The sequence below is a fragment of the Pholis gunnellus genome (genome assembly GCF_910591455.1).
Source record: "Pholis gunnellus genome assembly, chromosome: 20".
Taxonomy (NCBI): domain Eukaryota; kingdom Metazoa; phylum Chordata; class Actinopteri; order Perciformes; family Pholidae; genus Pholis; species Pholis gunnellus.
The window spans coordinates 13,448,295-13,462,750 of NC_136547.1; the positions used below are offsets into that span (position 1 = coordinate 13,448,295).

The 14,456-nt window shown below is 44.5% G+C and overlaps 1 protein-coding gene across 1 annotated transcript; it reads left to right on the forward strand.

Annotated features, from left to right (window-relative positions):
- Window positions 1–1,306: 1,306 nt before the first annotated feature.
- On the forward strand, window positions 1,307–12,046 carry rdh10a (retinol dehydrogenase 10a). The gene is made up of 6 exons (XM_079181905.1): window positions 1,307–1,861; window positions 2,330–2,565; window positions 8,304–8,402; window positions 9,514–9,659; window positions 10,204–10,335; window positions 10,473–12,046. Exons 1-6 carry the CDS (start codon window positions 1,576–1,578, stop codon window positions 10,594–10,596), a joined length of 1,023 nt encoding a protein of 340 aa, XP_079038031.1. The 5' UTR covers window positions 1,307–1,575; the 3' UTR covers window positions 10,597–12,046.
- Window positions 12,047–14,456: the final 2,410 nt, after the last annotated feature.

A 14,456-nucleotide genomic window follows, 5' to 3' on the forward strand; every position in this document is an offset into this window, starting at 1 on the left:
AAATCACATACTATGCATATAAAGCTTATGAGCTTATAGGCGTATATAGTGTGGAGAGCTAAAGTATTTTGAGTAACCCACAATATTAGCCTTCCCATCAATAATGTATGGCTGTGTAAGGGACCGTCACATTGAAAAGGCCTATTTGCTTTTACTACATTTGCTAGAGACTACATGTTTCTGTTGATTCTTAGGCGACTTTTCTGAAGCAACATTTAGAATAGGACTTTCACTGAATGCAGTATTTACATTTTGGTATTACATTAGGATCTGAAAAGTCTTCCTCCAGTGGTTTGCCCCCCCCGCCCCTCCAGACACGCCCATCAAACGGGGGCAAACGCATCTCAAAGGCTTCTGCAAGACGTTGCACAACGTCGTAAGCGCTCGTGAAATAAAAAAAAATGTTGCAAACCGGTGAAAACCATTTTTTACATTGGGTTATTGTTTTTTTTCTAATAATCTTAATTATATTCATGTTAGGAATAAAAACAATATATGCAATTGATAAAAACAATATATGCAATTGATTGGCCCATAGAAACATGTGTCATACTATTGCCTTATAACCTTGTTACGTGTGTGGGTGCGTAGCTTTCATTATCGATCCACTATCACTTTACGCAATGAGCAAATCGCAATGGATCATTGACATTAAATTGCTGGTAGTCTGAGACTATGGACTATTGTGATTTTAATTCAGTATTGCGTAAAAAAAACCTAGCTCAAATGCCAACAAGTCGGGGAATTATTTAACCACCTTAAGGAACAACGGTGGTTTTGCTTTTCCCACGTATGGACGGACATTGACCTGGACTTGCAGCATGTCGTCGGATCTGTGGCATTTCGTGGTGGAAAAACTCGGTATTAGTATATTGAATTTTCCTTAAATCCTTATTTCAATCCCATTAATAATCATGAAATAGGATTAAAAGAACTCACGAAATGAATCAAGACCAGCAAAATAGTTAATCTGACATGTGTGTTGTGCAACTATTGGCTAAAACAATGAGCTATTAAATAACAAATAACTTAAAAATAAAAAAATATATAGGCCTAATAAAAGCCAAAAGATAAAAACAGCAGTGGCTTTAAAAAAAGATATGAAAGCCTCGCTAATTACTTTGGGAGAAAAATCGCCACAGATTAGTGCTAGGTAGAATCTTTTAGGTTACATCACCTCTGAGTGTAATGTATGGACCTGGCGCTTCATTCTGACAGGCGCTCAAGTCTCAGTCCTATTGGGTCCAGCATTGATGGGAGGACTGAATAAATAGCGAGTGAGATGCGAGAGAGGATGAGATGAGTGGAGGCGCAGCAGAGGAAGTGGGAGGAACAGTTCGTGGTCGCTGCTAATAACTCACCGCAACTGGACTCTGACTTAACAGCAACCTGAATTCTCTTTGCACACTCTCTCTCTCTCAAGTTGCGGTGCTTCTTCGCCACTTTTTTGTGCACTAGCGTTGTTAGGGTTTCTGCATTGTGGTGCAAGTTTGCCGGTGTGCCACTACCTGCAGGGGAGACGTTCCCTGCGCTGCTTCCGACGCTTGTTTGACTTGATTTGAGAGCTCGGTCAAGATGATGATAATAATTGCGGAGTTCTTCGTGGTCATTTTGAAGGTGCTCTGGGCTATTGTAACTGCCGGGGCTAAGTGGGTTGTGCGGCCAAAGGAGAAGAGCGTGGCGGGACAGGTGTGCGTGATCACCGGGGCTGGAAGCGGCCTCGGGCGGCTCTTCGCCAAGGAGTTCGCCCGGAGACGAGCGATACTGGTGTTATGGGACATAAACAGCCAAAGCAATGAGGAAACGGCGGAGATGGTGCGGCAGATATACCACGAACTGGACACTCCCATAACCAAAGACGGTAAGTCTGCTTTCTTTTACTGCAATTGGGATGTCACCAGGTTTTTACGCACGGTCTGTTTCAGCGCGGTCACGTTCTGTTCTGCTTGGGCAGTGACAAATTATAATTCAAGGAGAGAAGTTGCAGTAGTATCGTAGGCAGGCGTGTTGCAATGAATACACTGAAATGTTTCAAATGGCAAGATGTGCTTTGCAGACATCCTTGCACGTAATCTCGGATCATTAAGGCTGACCTAAAAGTAGGCCTTCAGCTCAGGTGGCCTCATTATTTTCCAAAAGTGTGCAAAAGAAAAAGAGATCTTAACATGCATCATAATCCCCAAATAATTAATTAATGTGCAGACCAGTCATTTTACATCTTTAAGTCCATCTAATTTTACTTAATAATTCAGATGCATCAGTTACAGTAACTGACCTGCTGAACGAACAGTTTCATTGATCACTTTGGTCATCTCTTTTCCCACTGCAGGACCTGTTGGAGGGGTAGAGGAGGTTCCTCCTTTCCAGCCGCAGGTCTACACCTATGTGTGTGATGTAGGAAAGCGGGAGAGCGTGTATTCTACAGCCGAGAAGGTGCGTCGAGAGGTGGGAGAGGTGGACATACTGATCAACAATGCCGGCGTCGTCTCCGGCCATCACCTTCTGGAGTGCCCCGATGAGCTGATCGAGCGCACCATGGTGGTCAACTGCCATGCACACTTTTGGGTGAGTTGAGTTCATCTGAAAAGAGTAAACTATGATATTAGGATCTGGGTATGATTGTATATCTGCCTCTGTTTCCGTGCGCACAGTTTCAAATGCGTTTACTGTGATGCCAGGTCCACAGGAATGTTTCTAGTCTGATTTACATCACTATTTACAATCTTATCGTTCCGTGTGCCAAACTTGAGATTTAAAGGTGTGTGTGTGTGTGTCTCCGTGTGCCTCCAGTATTGAGAAAGTATGTCCATAAATGGTTGCCTTGCATGTTCAAATATCAGCCCCGCTTAGTTTCAATCTGCCAGAGGAAAGTCACGGGTTTGGCTTCTTAAGGCTTGCCTTTGCTGCTCTTTGGCAGCCCCTAGTCAGTGATGATCCTCGTGGTATGTCAGCCCTTCCCTCTCCTCTCCTTTGCCGCACAAATCTGACTTGCGTGATGTAAGCGGGGGGTTCTGTACGCAGGTAGGATCCGTGTCGGATCACCTCACCGCATTTTGTTGGCAGGCAGTGATTTGTTGTGTATGAGATTTTCCTCTTAACTCTGTTCCTTGGGCCTTTTTTTTGTCAGTGTAAATATTTATCTGAAAGGCTACGTGGACTCGATGGAGTGAACATGTTGCACTTTAGATAAGCATTAGCTGCAGTGTTGAACAGGCCAGGTGCTATTATAACTTTTGTGGGTGTGGAAGGACAATGTGTCTGCCCATTAGAAATCCATTAATAGACACTTTACTGAAGGGGAATGAGAGTTTAGTGTTAAGCATTTAAGCCCCTCTCCTCCAATCCAGAATTAACGAACACTTCTGCGGGACAATTGTAATTGTAAAGGTTTGAGAATGTATCCTTTTTGCTGGTGGCATAGCTCTAAGCTGACAATTTCATCTTTGATTGTATTTGTCACGATGTATTGAGCAGTGTTGTCTGGTGAAGCGGATGATGTTCATTTTGAGACTTTGGCCCCAGGCTCTTCTTTTCACGGAGGACCGCATTCTCAATGATACCATGAAACCACAGTGATTGGAAGCTCCCTAATTGAGCATGAAAATCTCTTGTGTTGTCAGCCAGACAGGTTGTGTATTTCCTCCTTAATGGATGCTCCATTCAACTATTCATGTGCCTCTCTGCTGGTCATCGCCACATTCTTTTATATCCAGGTTTTGGAGTCAGGATCCAGTGGTTGGGTGGCAGATTTAGTATTTTTTAATAGGGTTTTGTGTTTGTGCTCTCCCATCTGTGTTTGTGTTCTCCCATATTCTTTGGAGAGCGTGGTTCCTCTTTAGGGGTGGGGGGTGGCGGATGAAAGGAGGACTTAATGAATGGCGACAGCCAGAAGAGAGGATGTGGTTCATTAAAGACACAAGCTAGATGAATAGAGCTTAGACTAACAGGGACCTGTCCACTTTCCTCTCTTACACAAACACAGTACAGATACTCCATGCATTCATGTGGTACATTCCGCAAACATTTTAATTTTATTTTTCTCCTTTTTGAACAACAAAATGGCTTAATTCTGGTTTATGACTCAACCAATACTATTAGGGCTTAATAATACAAAATTGCAAGTACATTTTAAAACTATTTATTTAGGTTCATGCTTTCAATGCGGACACTAAAAGGATGTAAAAAAGTTTTTCTTTTCTGAAGACAAAGTTTGTGATTATATCAAAGAGTCACCCGGCTTGCTCCCCCTTGTCATTTCCTTTTTTTTTCTATTTTTCAGCAGTGAACATAGATTATCTGGGGTGCATTCTTCTTGAGGAGTGTTCATTATGTTCAGCTTGTCAAGAGTCACTATTTGGCAAAACATCATAATGAGTTTGGCCACTTAGGGAGACATAAGAGAAGCTATGTCAACCTCCAAAACTTCTCAGCCTCCCTACATTTTTATCCCACCCAGTTTCCTACGACAGCAGGTTCAAAATCTAAACGGCACCACAGACTGGAAAACAATCAAAAGGAAGGCCGGAGTTCAGATGAAGAGAGGAAGATTTGTATTGTTGTAAGTTCTCATATGTTGGACAGTGTAGTGGGAACGAGGCAGGGATGGAGGCGTGAGCAGGAAAAGGATGGTAATTGTAGGGTGTGTATGTGTGTGTGTGTGTGTGTGCGTGTGTATGTGTATGTGTGTGCGCGCACAGACAGACCAGCCGGCCCAGACCCCACACTTCTTCTGTCGTCCTTCCACAGGCCCCTCTGACTCCTCCCAACCTGATTTTGGAGGCAGTGGGTGCAGCTGCATGGCAGTCACAAGGGAGGCCTGCTCTGTTCATCTGGCTCTGCCACACACACACACACACATGGACAAACGGCTATGATTCAGTCCCTCAGTCTTTTAAGGTTATTATGAGGCAGGGGTTCACAACATTTAATTTGACGCTTTGATTGGACCAGCTGGCGATTTGTGATGTTTGCGCTCCAGTTGTTAATCATGACAGGATGGGGAATTTGCCTGCATCTCAAGAAGTGTCACCAGAGTTGTTGTTTGAGGATAAGTGTGTGTGTGTAGTGAGATGGCATGAAAGGAAACCTTCCTCTGCATCTTGAGCTGGTTACCCAACAGGTGGTTTGTGAACAATAAGCGGCAATTCCCCTCACGTGGAAATCCTACCGCTCTTGTGCAATTACATGAAAGCGCAGAGCGCTCGACAGTGACATGGCGGGAAAAGAGCAGTGGAAAGAAAAGAGGAAGGAAGGCAATGCCTTCCCATCCACAGGCGAGGCGAGAGGGTAATGGTAAGCTGCTGCTGACCCACTTTATCTGACAATTGGTTTCTTGTCTGTGGATCAGCTTGACAAGATGCCAGGCGACAGGAGCCAAGTTCTGCAGGCTGCATTCCTGCTGTAGTCGGAGAAAGGATGCAGCCAGGCAGAAGGGTCCTACTTGACTGGTTTTATATGGGCCCCTCCCCAGGCCTGGTGCACCTGTACCCCTCACTGAAAGAGAGCCACGGCCACTCCCATCTTGGGCTTTTCCCTGCGCATGTACCTGTGCACATCTCAAGAGAATGGATTGGCGAAAGAAAAGTCAAGAAATCCATTTGGCAATGAAAGTCTTTTCAAAAAATTGGCCTTGAGGACCAATATTTTATCTTGTGATCTATGACTAATTGATCTTATCTTCCAATACTGCATTCATACATAGCTTTTATTTATGGAACACCTCTTAAAAAAATGTGTTTTAAAAACGGAGCAAAATGTGGTGTTAGCAGTGCATTGGCTCTTCCTCCACGGCCAATCGATGTGGTTGCTTTCCAGGTAAGTTGGATACGCGTTGTACAACCAACAGGGGGTTTGAGGTACAGTCAACTGTAGCAGTGGCTTATTGACTAGCATGGCCACCAAAACTCGACCAATCTGCATCCATCATCCCTGATGACCTGTAAACCCAACCCACTCAAATTCCACGATCTGTTGTAGGATCAGACGAGCTTTTGAGCTCAGGCGGTTTTTCTCCCTCTCCTTCATTCTCCCATCCAGGGAGAAGTCAGCCCAATTAAATGGCCATCTGGTCCTACGCAAAGGCCAATATTTTGTTCATATTCCTGTTGGTCAGGCGTTAGTACTAATGCAGCCTGACACCCCAGCTGCAAGAAGCTTTGTTTGGCTTAAATGCTCCTGGGGGCACACACCAATTAGGGGGTGCAGCGGGCAAGGCACCCCCACATAGGCCAAGGAGGCCCGACTGTGTCGGTGGGTAATTTAGCGGAACAAGGGAGCGTTGAGACCCAATTACGGCAGCTCTGATGTAAGACACGAGCCCCTGGTTGCCTTCACACATTTTGTGTCCGAGAGGTCAGCGGGGGTCATACCCACATGCCAGAGCTGCCATGAGAAGCGGGACATCACGGGAGGGTGGGAGAGCGATGGGACGTTTGTGCACGTTTTAGCCCCGTCCTCCAGCGGAGGGAAACAGCCGTTCCAGTTGTTTTCAGACCACTCAGCAAAAATCGCCCAGTTGCATCCGAGTGTTGGCTTTAGTCGGAGAGTATTGTGCCAGATCAAGTAATTCCCCTGCTCTCTGAAAGTTGCTGCGGGAGTGGGAAGCTTTGGCATAAGTCAGGTATGGGCATATCTTAAGTTAATGCTTCATTTGCACGCAACTCTCTCCGTCATCCACCGCTATTCTGGCTTGCAGAAGCCTTTCTCAGCTTTTGCCCAGGCCTCATGTTCTCTCGCTCCCTCTCTTTGGGCCCCGTCATTTGATGAGTTGAATATTGCCGCAACTTGAAGATTTATGTCCTGAAAAGGCGCAGATGTTTGGAGCGGAGTCAGATCAGTTATACTGTAGCTTGCTGTAAAATAAAACCCAAAACGGTGAAGTCATCTGCCTTACACCAGGCTTTCTCTGCGTAGAGCGGACTTATTCCTTCCAGTTTTATTTATGGCACACAACAAGGACAAATATGTCTAAATGTTAAAGATTACGCTAGAAGTCAGTAGGTCCGATGCAGTTAATCTCTGGTAGCAGTTTTAATGAGGCTTTTCCTCCCCTGCCAGTGGTTTCATGGCTGTACTAGCTGGTACCAAGCGCTCTCTGGCTCTGTGCTCCCCGCCAGCAAATCTGTACAAAGCAGGCTGAATCTTTTCTCTGGCCAGGCTTATATACTGTACCAAGCAATGAAACTGTTACCTTTTGATTTATACGACCACAGAATTATTGGAAACCAGAAATTAAACTGTCAAAAGTAATAACAAATGCTCACCCCCAATTTCCCTGAACCCAAAGTGAGTCTTAAAAGTTCTCACGAAAACCCAGAGGTACCACATTTAAGATTTTACAGTTCATACTGTAACCAGCATGTTATTGTGATATAAAGGCGTCGTCCGTGTATTTGCCTCACTGACATTTATAAAGGGTGTTGTAGTCTCCATGCATTGTTCTTCTCTATGGCAGCGCACATCTCACTTGTAGAGATCTAGCAGTGCTACCAACAAAAGGCCTGCTGGTTGTTTGTAGACCTCCTAGTGGGAGAGTGATTGGTCAGTTCCTGTCATTGCCGTCACATGTCACACCTGCTGATTGGCTCATGCGGAGTCCAAAGTCAGCAGACGGGCAGAATGAGGAATGGATCCACAGGTTAATCAACAGCTAACTCTCCCCGAATCCCCTCCGCTGGGCTGCTCTTCTCACCACCTCGCTAACTCTCAATGGACCGGCCGGTGAAACCACTCAAGCTCTCACGTGGCACTCCGGTGAAACTCTTTCATCTCTGCGCTCATCTCGCTGCCAATTGTTCTGCTGACTGCTGCTCGGGCAGGGCGCAAGGCTGTGTGGGTAGACGAGGGGCTGGATTGTATTGTTGTTGAGTGAACGGAGGCCTATGATTGGTGTTGTCACCAAGTCTTTAGAGCCGGGCCCAACGATGGGCACCAGATCTGTGTGGGAAAAGAACAGATTGTACAGCAGCGCGCACACCACACACCTGTTTGTTCATTGAATACCTAAGAGGGGAAAACCCTCATCTTTCTCTTCCCGCTACGTCAAATTCACACCTACCACAAAGGAAAAAACTTCCCACAGAAATTCTTATCCTCAAACCTTTTTTTTTTTTTATGCATGTTATGAATTCTCATTCAGACGCCTCTCTCTGCATCACCATGGAGAAAAGAGGGAAACAGATGGAGAGGGAGACAGAGAGGATCAAAGGGCTTTGGCACAGACAAACTGCACAAGTGAACTAACCTTCCTCTCTCTTTTTTTTTTTCCTCTCTTTGCCCTTCTGTCTCTTCTGTCTTTCCCCCAGACCACCAAGGCGTTTCTCCCCAAGATGCTGGAGCTGAATCATGGTCACATTGTCACGGTTGCCAGCTCCCTGGGTTTATTCAGCACAGCTGGAGTGGAGGTTAGTATCATACACAACAACACATACACATCCCATCGTTCCCACCATCTGAAACCAGTGCTTTTTTCTCCGAAGCCCTCAGCGTGCCAGCTAGCACACTGCGCCGGGGGAGGTTAGGCCCCCTTTCTCTAGTTGTCCCTCCACCCGTTAAATTAAGGGACACAGATGAGCATTGGGGAGCCTCTTATAGATTTCTCTATTTGCAACAGTGGGGGTGTGGGGGCCCCTATTGGGCTCTGGCCCCGGGGCCAGAATGAGCTGACAGCTCCCCAAGGGACAGAGACATCTTCATCACTGCTTTGTGAACAACTTTGTGCTCACTCAGTATTCAGCTCACAGCGGCTTTCAAAGGATAACGTTTTGGTTTTCCTTCCTATGGTATTATTTTTTTTTTTTCTTTCTCCCCAGAATGGATTCATTTTGTTATTGTAATGCATATTAAAATATTAAGTGGAGTCATTTATCTCCCTAACCTCAGAGGGAGTAAATTGGTCGCCCTTCCTAGCAGGTTTTATTTCAGCGAACAGCCTGAAAATGGTGTCATTTTCAGATGGTCTTCAGGGACTACTACTCCATTTGCCTTTTCTTCCTTTTGTTTTTATAGCTGCACGTTTGCTTTTGTTGTACAAGCATTCATTCATAATGATTAAGTCGCCCTTCAAAGGGGCTGAAGTTGAGTCAGTTTCTGTTCGGCTATTATGCTTCCTGGAAATGCCTCGACTGCGATTTCAGACGTGCACGTTCATTTCAGGGAACCAAAGTCGTGTGGGCACAGTCGAATCTCTTTATCCTCCCTATGTTTATCGACATGCATCTGTGTTTGCCTAAGCCTTTTATATATATAAAAACAACAACAAAAAGATTATTTCCATGGCGAACCACATCAAAACCTTCCCGCCAAGCCGAGCAGTCTCCTGATGCACGGGAGAAGAATGCTAATGAAACCGTAGAGCGGCGGACAGGCTCGCTCAGGTTTTTGTGGCCGTATCATTAACAGCAAGCAGAGACCTCTGCGCCCGTGGGGCATGTTTGATAATGTTCTCTGTGGTCCCTGGGTGCGGGCACGGGCAGAGTTTTACAGGGCTAACCTGTTCTCTCTTCATTCCCACAGGATTACTGCGCCAGTAAGTTCGGTGCCATTGGGTTCCACGAGTCACTGAGCCATGAGGTGAAGGCCTCAGAGAAGGATGGCATCAACATGACTCTGGTGTGCCCTTACCTGGTGGACACGGGAATGTTCAAAGGCTGCCGGATAAGGTTAGCTTCCGCACACACTGGCCAGTGTAATTGTGTTTTGAAAAGCTTTCTTGCACCTGGGATGAGCTTGTCATCTGTAATTTTCACCATATAAAATTGGCTCGCAAACACATTTTGAAGATCAAAGCAGCAGCAGCTGATGGTTTGTGTTGTGTCACTGGTAAGGCATTGGTTGGCGCTCTGCTTATACAAAGACTTTCCCAGGGAAAAAGCTCACTAACGGGTGCACCTGGGCTAACTCCCCCCCCTTCTGCTGCTCTAATAGTCCTCACTTTGTTTGATGTCTGCAGTCAGCAGGTGGGACGCGCTTAAGCTTTGCTGTGCCTCCACTTTTGGAGCAATCGCTATTACTGTGTGCAGCCTCGCCACCTTTCTAACCAGTAGCGCTTTATTCATGAATCGAGTAAAAGAGGGACTTTTGATTTCAATCAAATATAATTGGCTTTCCTAACAAATTTAGAATTTTGTCCGGTTTTAGAAAACTAGATTTTTATTTCCCTGACTTTTCGAATCTATAAATATTTAATTTTTTCTTTCCATTAAGGAAGGAGATTGAGCCTTTCCTGCCTCCCCTGAAGCCAGAGTTCTGTGTGAAACAGGCTATGAGGGGCATCCTCACTGACCAGCCCATGATCTGTACGCCTCGCATCGTCTATATGGTCAACTTCATGAAAAGGTGAGCAGCCTCCGACGCTATAATATCTTTCTATACATCCCTATACCCCCCTCCCGCCCTCCTTGCTCCGTCGACTCTCTGCAAACTGTACAGGAGTATCTTGTGTCATCAATCTTATCTCTGTCTTGTCTCCGCAGCATCCTGCCCTTCGACGCCATTGTGTGCATGTACCGGTTCCTAGGCGCCGACAAGTGCATGTACCCGTTCCTAGCTCAGAGAAAGGAGGCCATGAACAACAATGAGGCAAAGAACGGGATCTAGGGGGCGCCGTTTTTAACACGAACAGAGGCACATAAACCTGCAAGCATGAGGAAACAACCACTGAGGATGAAAATGGGGAAGAAGGAAGGAAGGAAGGAAGGAGAGAAGAAAAGACTGAATCTAGACTGGTGCACTTGCATTGAGCAAATGCAAAGGTTTTACCATATTGTTCCTCTGGAACAAAGAAAGCTGTGTACTACACAAAGGATTTATTTGACTTTGTTTTGTCTTTTTATTTTTGTTTGTTTTAAAGAAACCAACATCTATATACTGTGTCACTAGTTTTTTAAATCATACAGAAAAGCTATCCTATAATTAACTATTTACGTAATGTAGTCACCAGCCTTATCTAGTGTCATTGTGGAAATATACAGTATGTTACTGTACAAACAGTAAAAAAAATGTTTTTCACTTTTATTTAATTTTTGTAGACATGCACTGTAATTTCAGCTTTTTCTCTACACTGCCAGCATTCTGTGTGTAGGACGGTTCAATGCAGCATTTCAAACCATCCAACGTCTCCCCAAGCAGAGGCTCTTTTTCAGGCAGCTTAACAAGGCTCTGATTAAAGCTTGTGCCATTTTAAAATGACGCAAGATAAATGTCACTATTAAAGTTGACCATATTCTGTTGTTGAATACTTAAGTTACAGACATGTAGCATATATACGGTATGTTGATAATGAAGTGAACGCATTCCGAATGGGACATTTAAAGAGTTTCCAGTGTAACGGGACTCGACATTGTCCCTTTTTTAATTGTCCAGTTATTTCAGGTCGGTATTGACTAACCTCTCGAATGACAAAGCGGACGAGGGAGTCGATGTCCTGGGTTGAACGAGCATGTGTGACATTCAGAATGTACTGCTTTGGGAGAAACGGAGGGGAAATAAATTTGTATTTCTCTCATTCGTCTTTATTTTCAAGGTGTTTATATTGTAAATTTATCTGTTACCAATATTATTTGTTTAAAAAAAAAAGACAACATAGGCCGTAACTCCAGGCAAAACCGCTGTCCCAACACTGATGTGTGGTTTGAGGGAAATGTATTAAAGACACTAGCTTTCCATTATTCTTTCCAAAGTAAAACTTTAACTCTCCTATTCGTTGTCCAGTTAAAGTGAAATGTAAATGTTTAAATGTTGTGAATACCCAAGTATCCCAAATGACTGTCTCCACCATATTTGATGTATGAATATTTTATATAAACTTTGGGATGACAAGAGTTTTTGAATTTCAACTACATTCCAATAGGCTTCATTCCTTCAGTCACAGTGATAAGCCTAAATTCTCTACCTCTTGATTTTTGCCATTTCTTTTATTTTGACAGTATGACATAAGCCTTTTTTTTTTTTTCTTTTCTTTTTCTGAAAACTGCTCCGTAGCCGAGCAAATGTGGTTCCAATGTTTAGTGTCTCTACCTAACTTAAATTAATAAAAGTGATTTAGATTATTAAATGGTGTGTCGTTATTACCAGCTAGTCGGGCATGTGAAATCTCAACCTGCATTGAAAGAGAAAGATGAATACGAAAAGGGGAAAACTGCTCCTGACCGTCGGTGTTTTTACACCCACACTCTTGCGTAAAATTACCGTCGTCACTCACAATAGTTGCGAGTATTTGTTATTCCGTGAATCAAGTGACAGGAAAGAGGATCTTCTGCAATGCTGATGAACTGACACCCACCCAGCCTTTTCTCCTGGTTAGCACTACTCTTTTCACTGGTATCGGTATCGCTGTCCTCCCACATTGTGGCACACCGTGACTCAGGCAGCCTTTAGATATGGGTGTTGGCTCAAGAGTTCAAGAGCCATTTGCCTTTGAAACTACTGTACAAGCAGACATGTGATTTCCAAAATAAAAGTTTACACGGGAGTCCGAAAAAAGATAAGACATAAAGTAATGTTACAGAAAGGTTAGCAATGGCTCACATATTTCTTTCGTTTAGCTTATCTACAGAATAAAAGTAAAGCATTAGCAAAAATACCTGTTAATGGTACCACCTGGGTTAAAACCCAGTTGTGGCAACTGTCTGGCCTTCTGGGACGTCTGGGAGCAACAACAGTGAAATTCCAACCATTTCCACTGGAGCGGTTATGTGGCTGACCCTGAACTTTTACTTCGCTGAATGAAAGCAGGAGAAAAGCAAAATGTCCTAATTGGTGTCAGCGTCACATTGAGATGTCGTGAGCTATATTTGGACTCGCATTATCAAACAGCTGAGTTGTTTGTACGTGGCTGTAGTTGCCTTCGAGGTCACGTCTTTGGTATTTGTCAAGCCTAATTAAAAGGCCCCTCTTTTCACACATTTCAGAGGGTTTCTCACTCCATGGAGGAGCATGTAATCCTGGTAGTTTTATAACATTTGTAGACTTCGTATCCATATAGATCTCCTACAGACGTTAAGAAAATATCCAGATTTTAATAGTATTTAGTATCCGACATGGTTTTCAACAAAAAAAAGTGAATTACCTTATTCTCAAAATCTCTTTCAATTTGAATATTTTCAGGCCAAGAAGATTTAAACAATAACACGAATCATGTTTCTTCTGCAGACTTGGCTTCCTGTTTGTGTGCTGAAGGCTCTAAAGTTCTGGGGAAAACAACTGCTTTAGAATGAAGTTGCTGTCACCAGTCATGAGACCAGGCCTGAATGCTTGAACTTTGTATATCGTAGTCTGGCACAGACAAACAGCCACGTCTCTAAAGCTTTTTAAATCCTGTCTCAGACCTTTCCTTATCACTGAACCACCAGATACATTCTAGATGCCATTAAAATTGTGAGAAGTGATCCTCCACACATCTATTATCCGTGTGGTTGCAGACACTCATCTCTCCACAGAACAAATTAATTTCTTGGTCAGGGACAAGAGAATACACTCATCCTCCAGACTCTGATTGCTCGCTGCGAGCTCTTCGGTGCATTTACAGGGAAGCGCGGAGATGTCAGGGCTTCAGCGCTCCTCTGCCGTGACTAATCGGGGCTGGATAAAGTTGCTCAGTGGCAGATTAGTTCTAATATGAGGGAGAGTTGTACTGACAGATTCAATCCCTCTGTGTACCGAAGCAATCAGCACCAAGTGCAACCACTTCTAGCTACTGTTGGGACTCCATGTAGATCAAAAGGACCGCCTTGTGTGAAATAGCTCTTTATTCAAGCACACACACACAAAAAAGGCTTTTGACTCATCCAAGAAAGAAAACTATTAGGATTTTGGCGAGAACCATCCCTTGGATATTAATCAACATCTATAGGATTCCCTGCACTCTTTTATCCTCCTGTTAATACAGCTCTAATTTAGAGGACTTCAAGGGGGTCGATGGCACATCATTCACACGGAAAAATCGATGACTCAGGCATTTGCTGTTGCGTGGCACGGACAAGCTCCAACAGCCCCATTGATTTTGTTCTATTTTGGGCAGCAAGGTTCACCTCTCATATTGGCTGGTCAGAGCAAGGCAATTCATCTGGGGTCTAACACGGCCCCCCCGAGCTGGTCTGCCGCTACCTGAACAAGCTTCTGGAATAGAGATCTGCTGCTAATGTGTGTGAACAGCCTTGGCGCTCCTCAATGGCTAGCAGATGTAGCTGCCAGCTGAGTCCATTAGTCAGTCGAGGTTGAATCAGACACTGCCGCTGTCCCGCTCGCTCGTTCATCTCGCTAATGGGAAGAGAGCAGAGTGGGTTTGGGTGGTGCAAAGGCTGGTCTGCGTGCTGGAGGACAGCACAGGTGGCGGAGGTACAAGCAAAAAGTGATGGAATGACGCAACACACGGGATAGATGAGGCGAACACACTCAATCCTGGTGATCGGGCCAGCGGAGTGTCATGAAGTTAAAGATTAGGTCTGTTTGGAAAACAC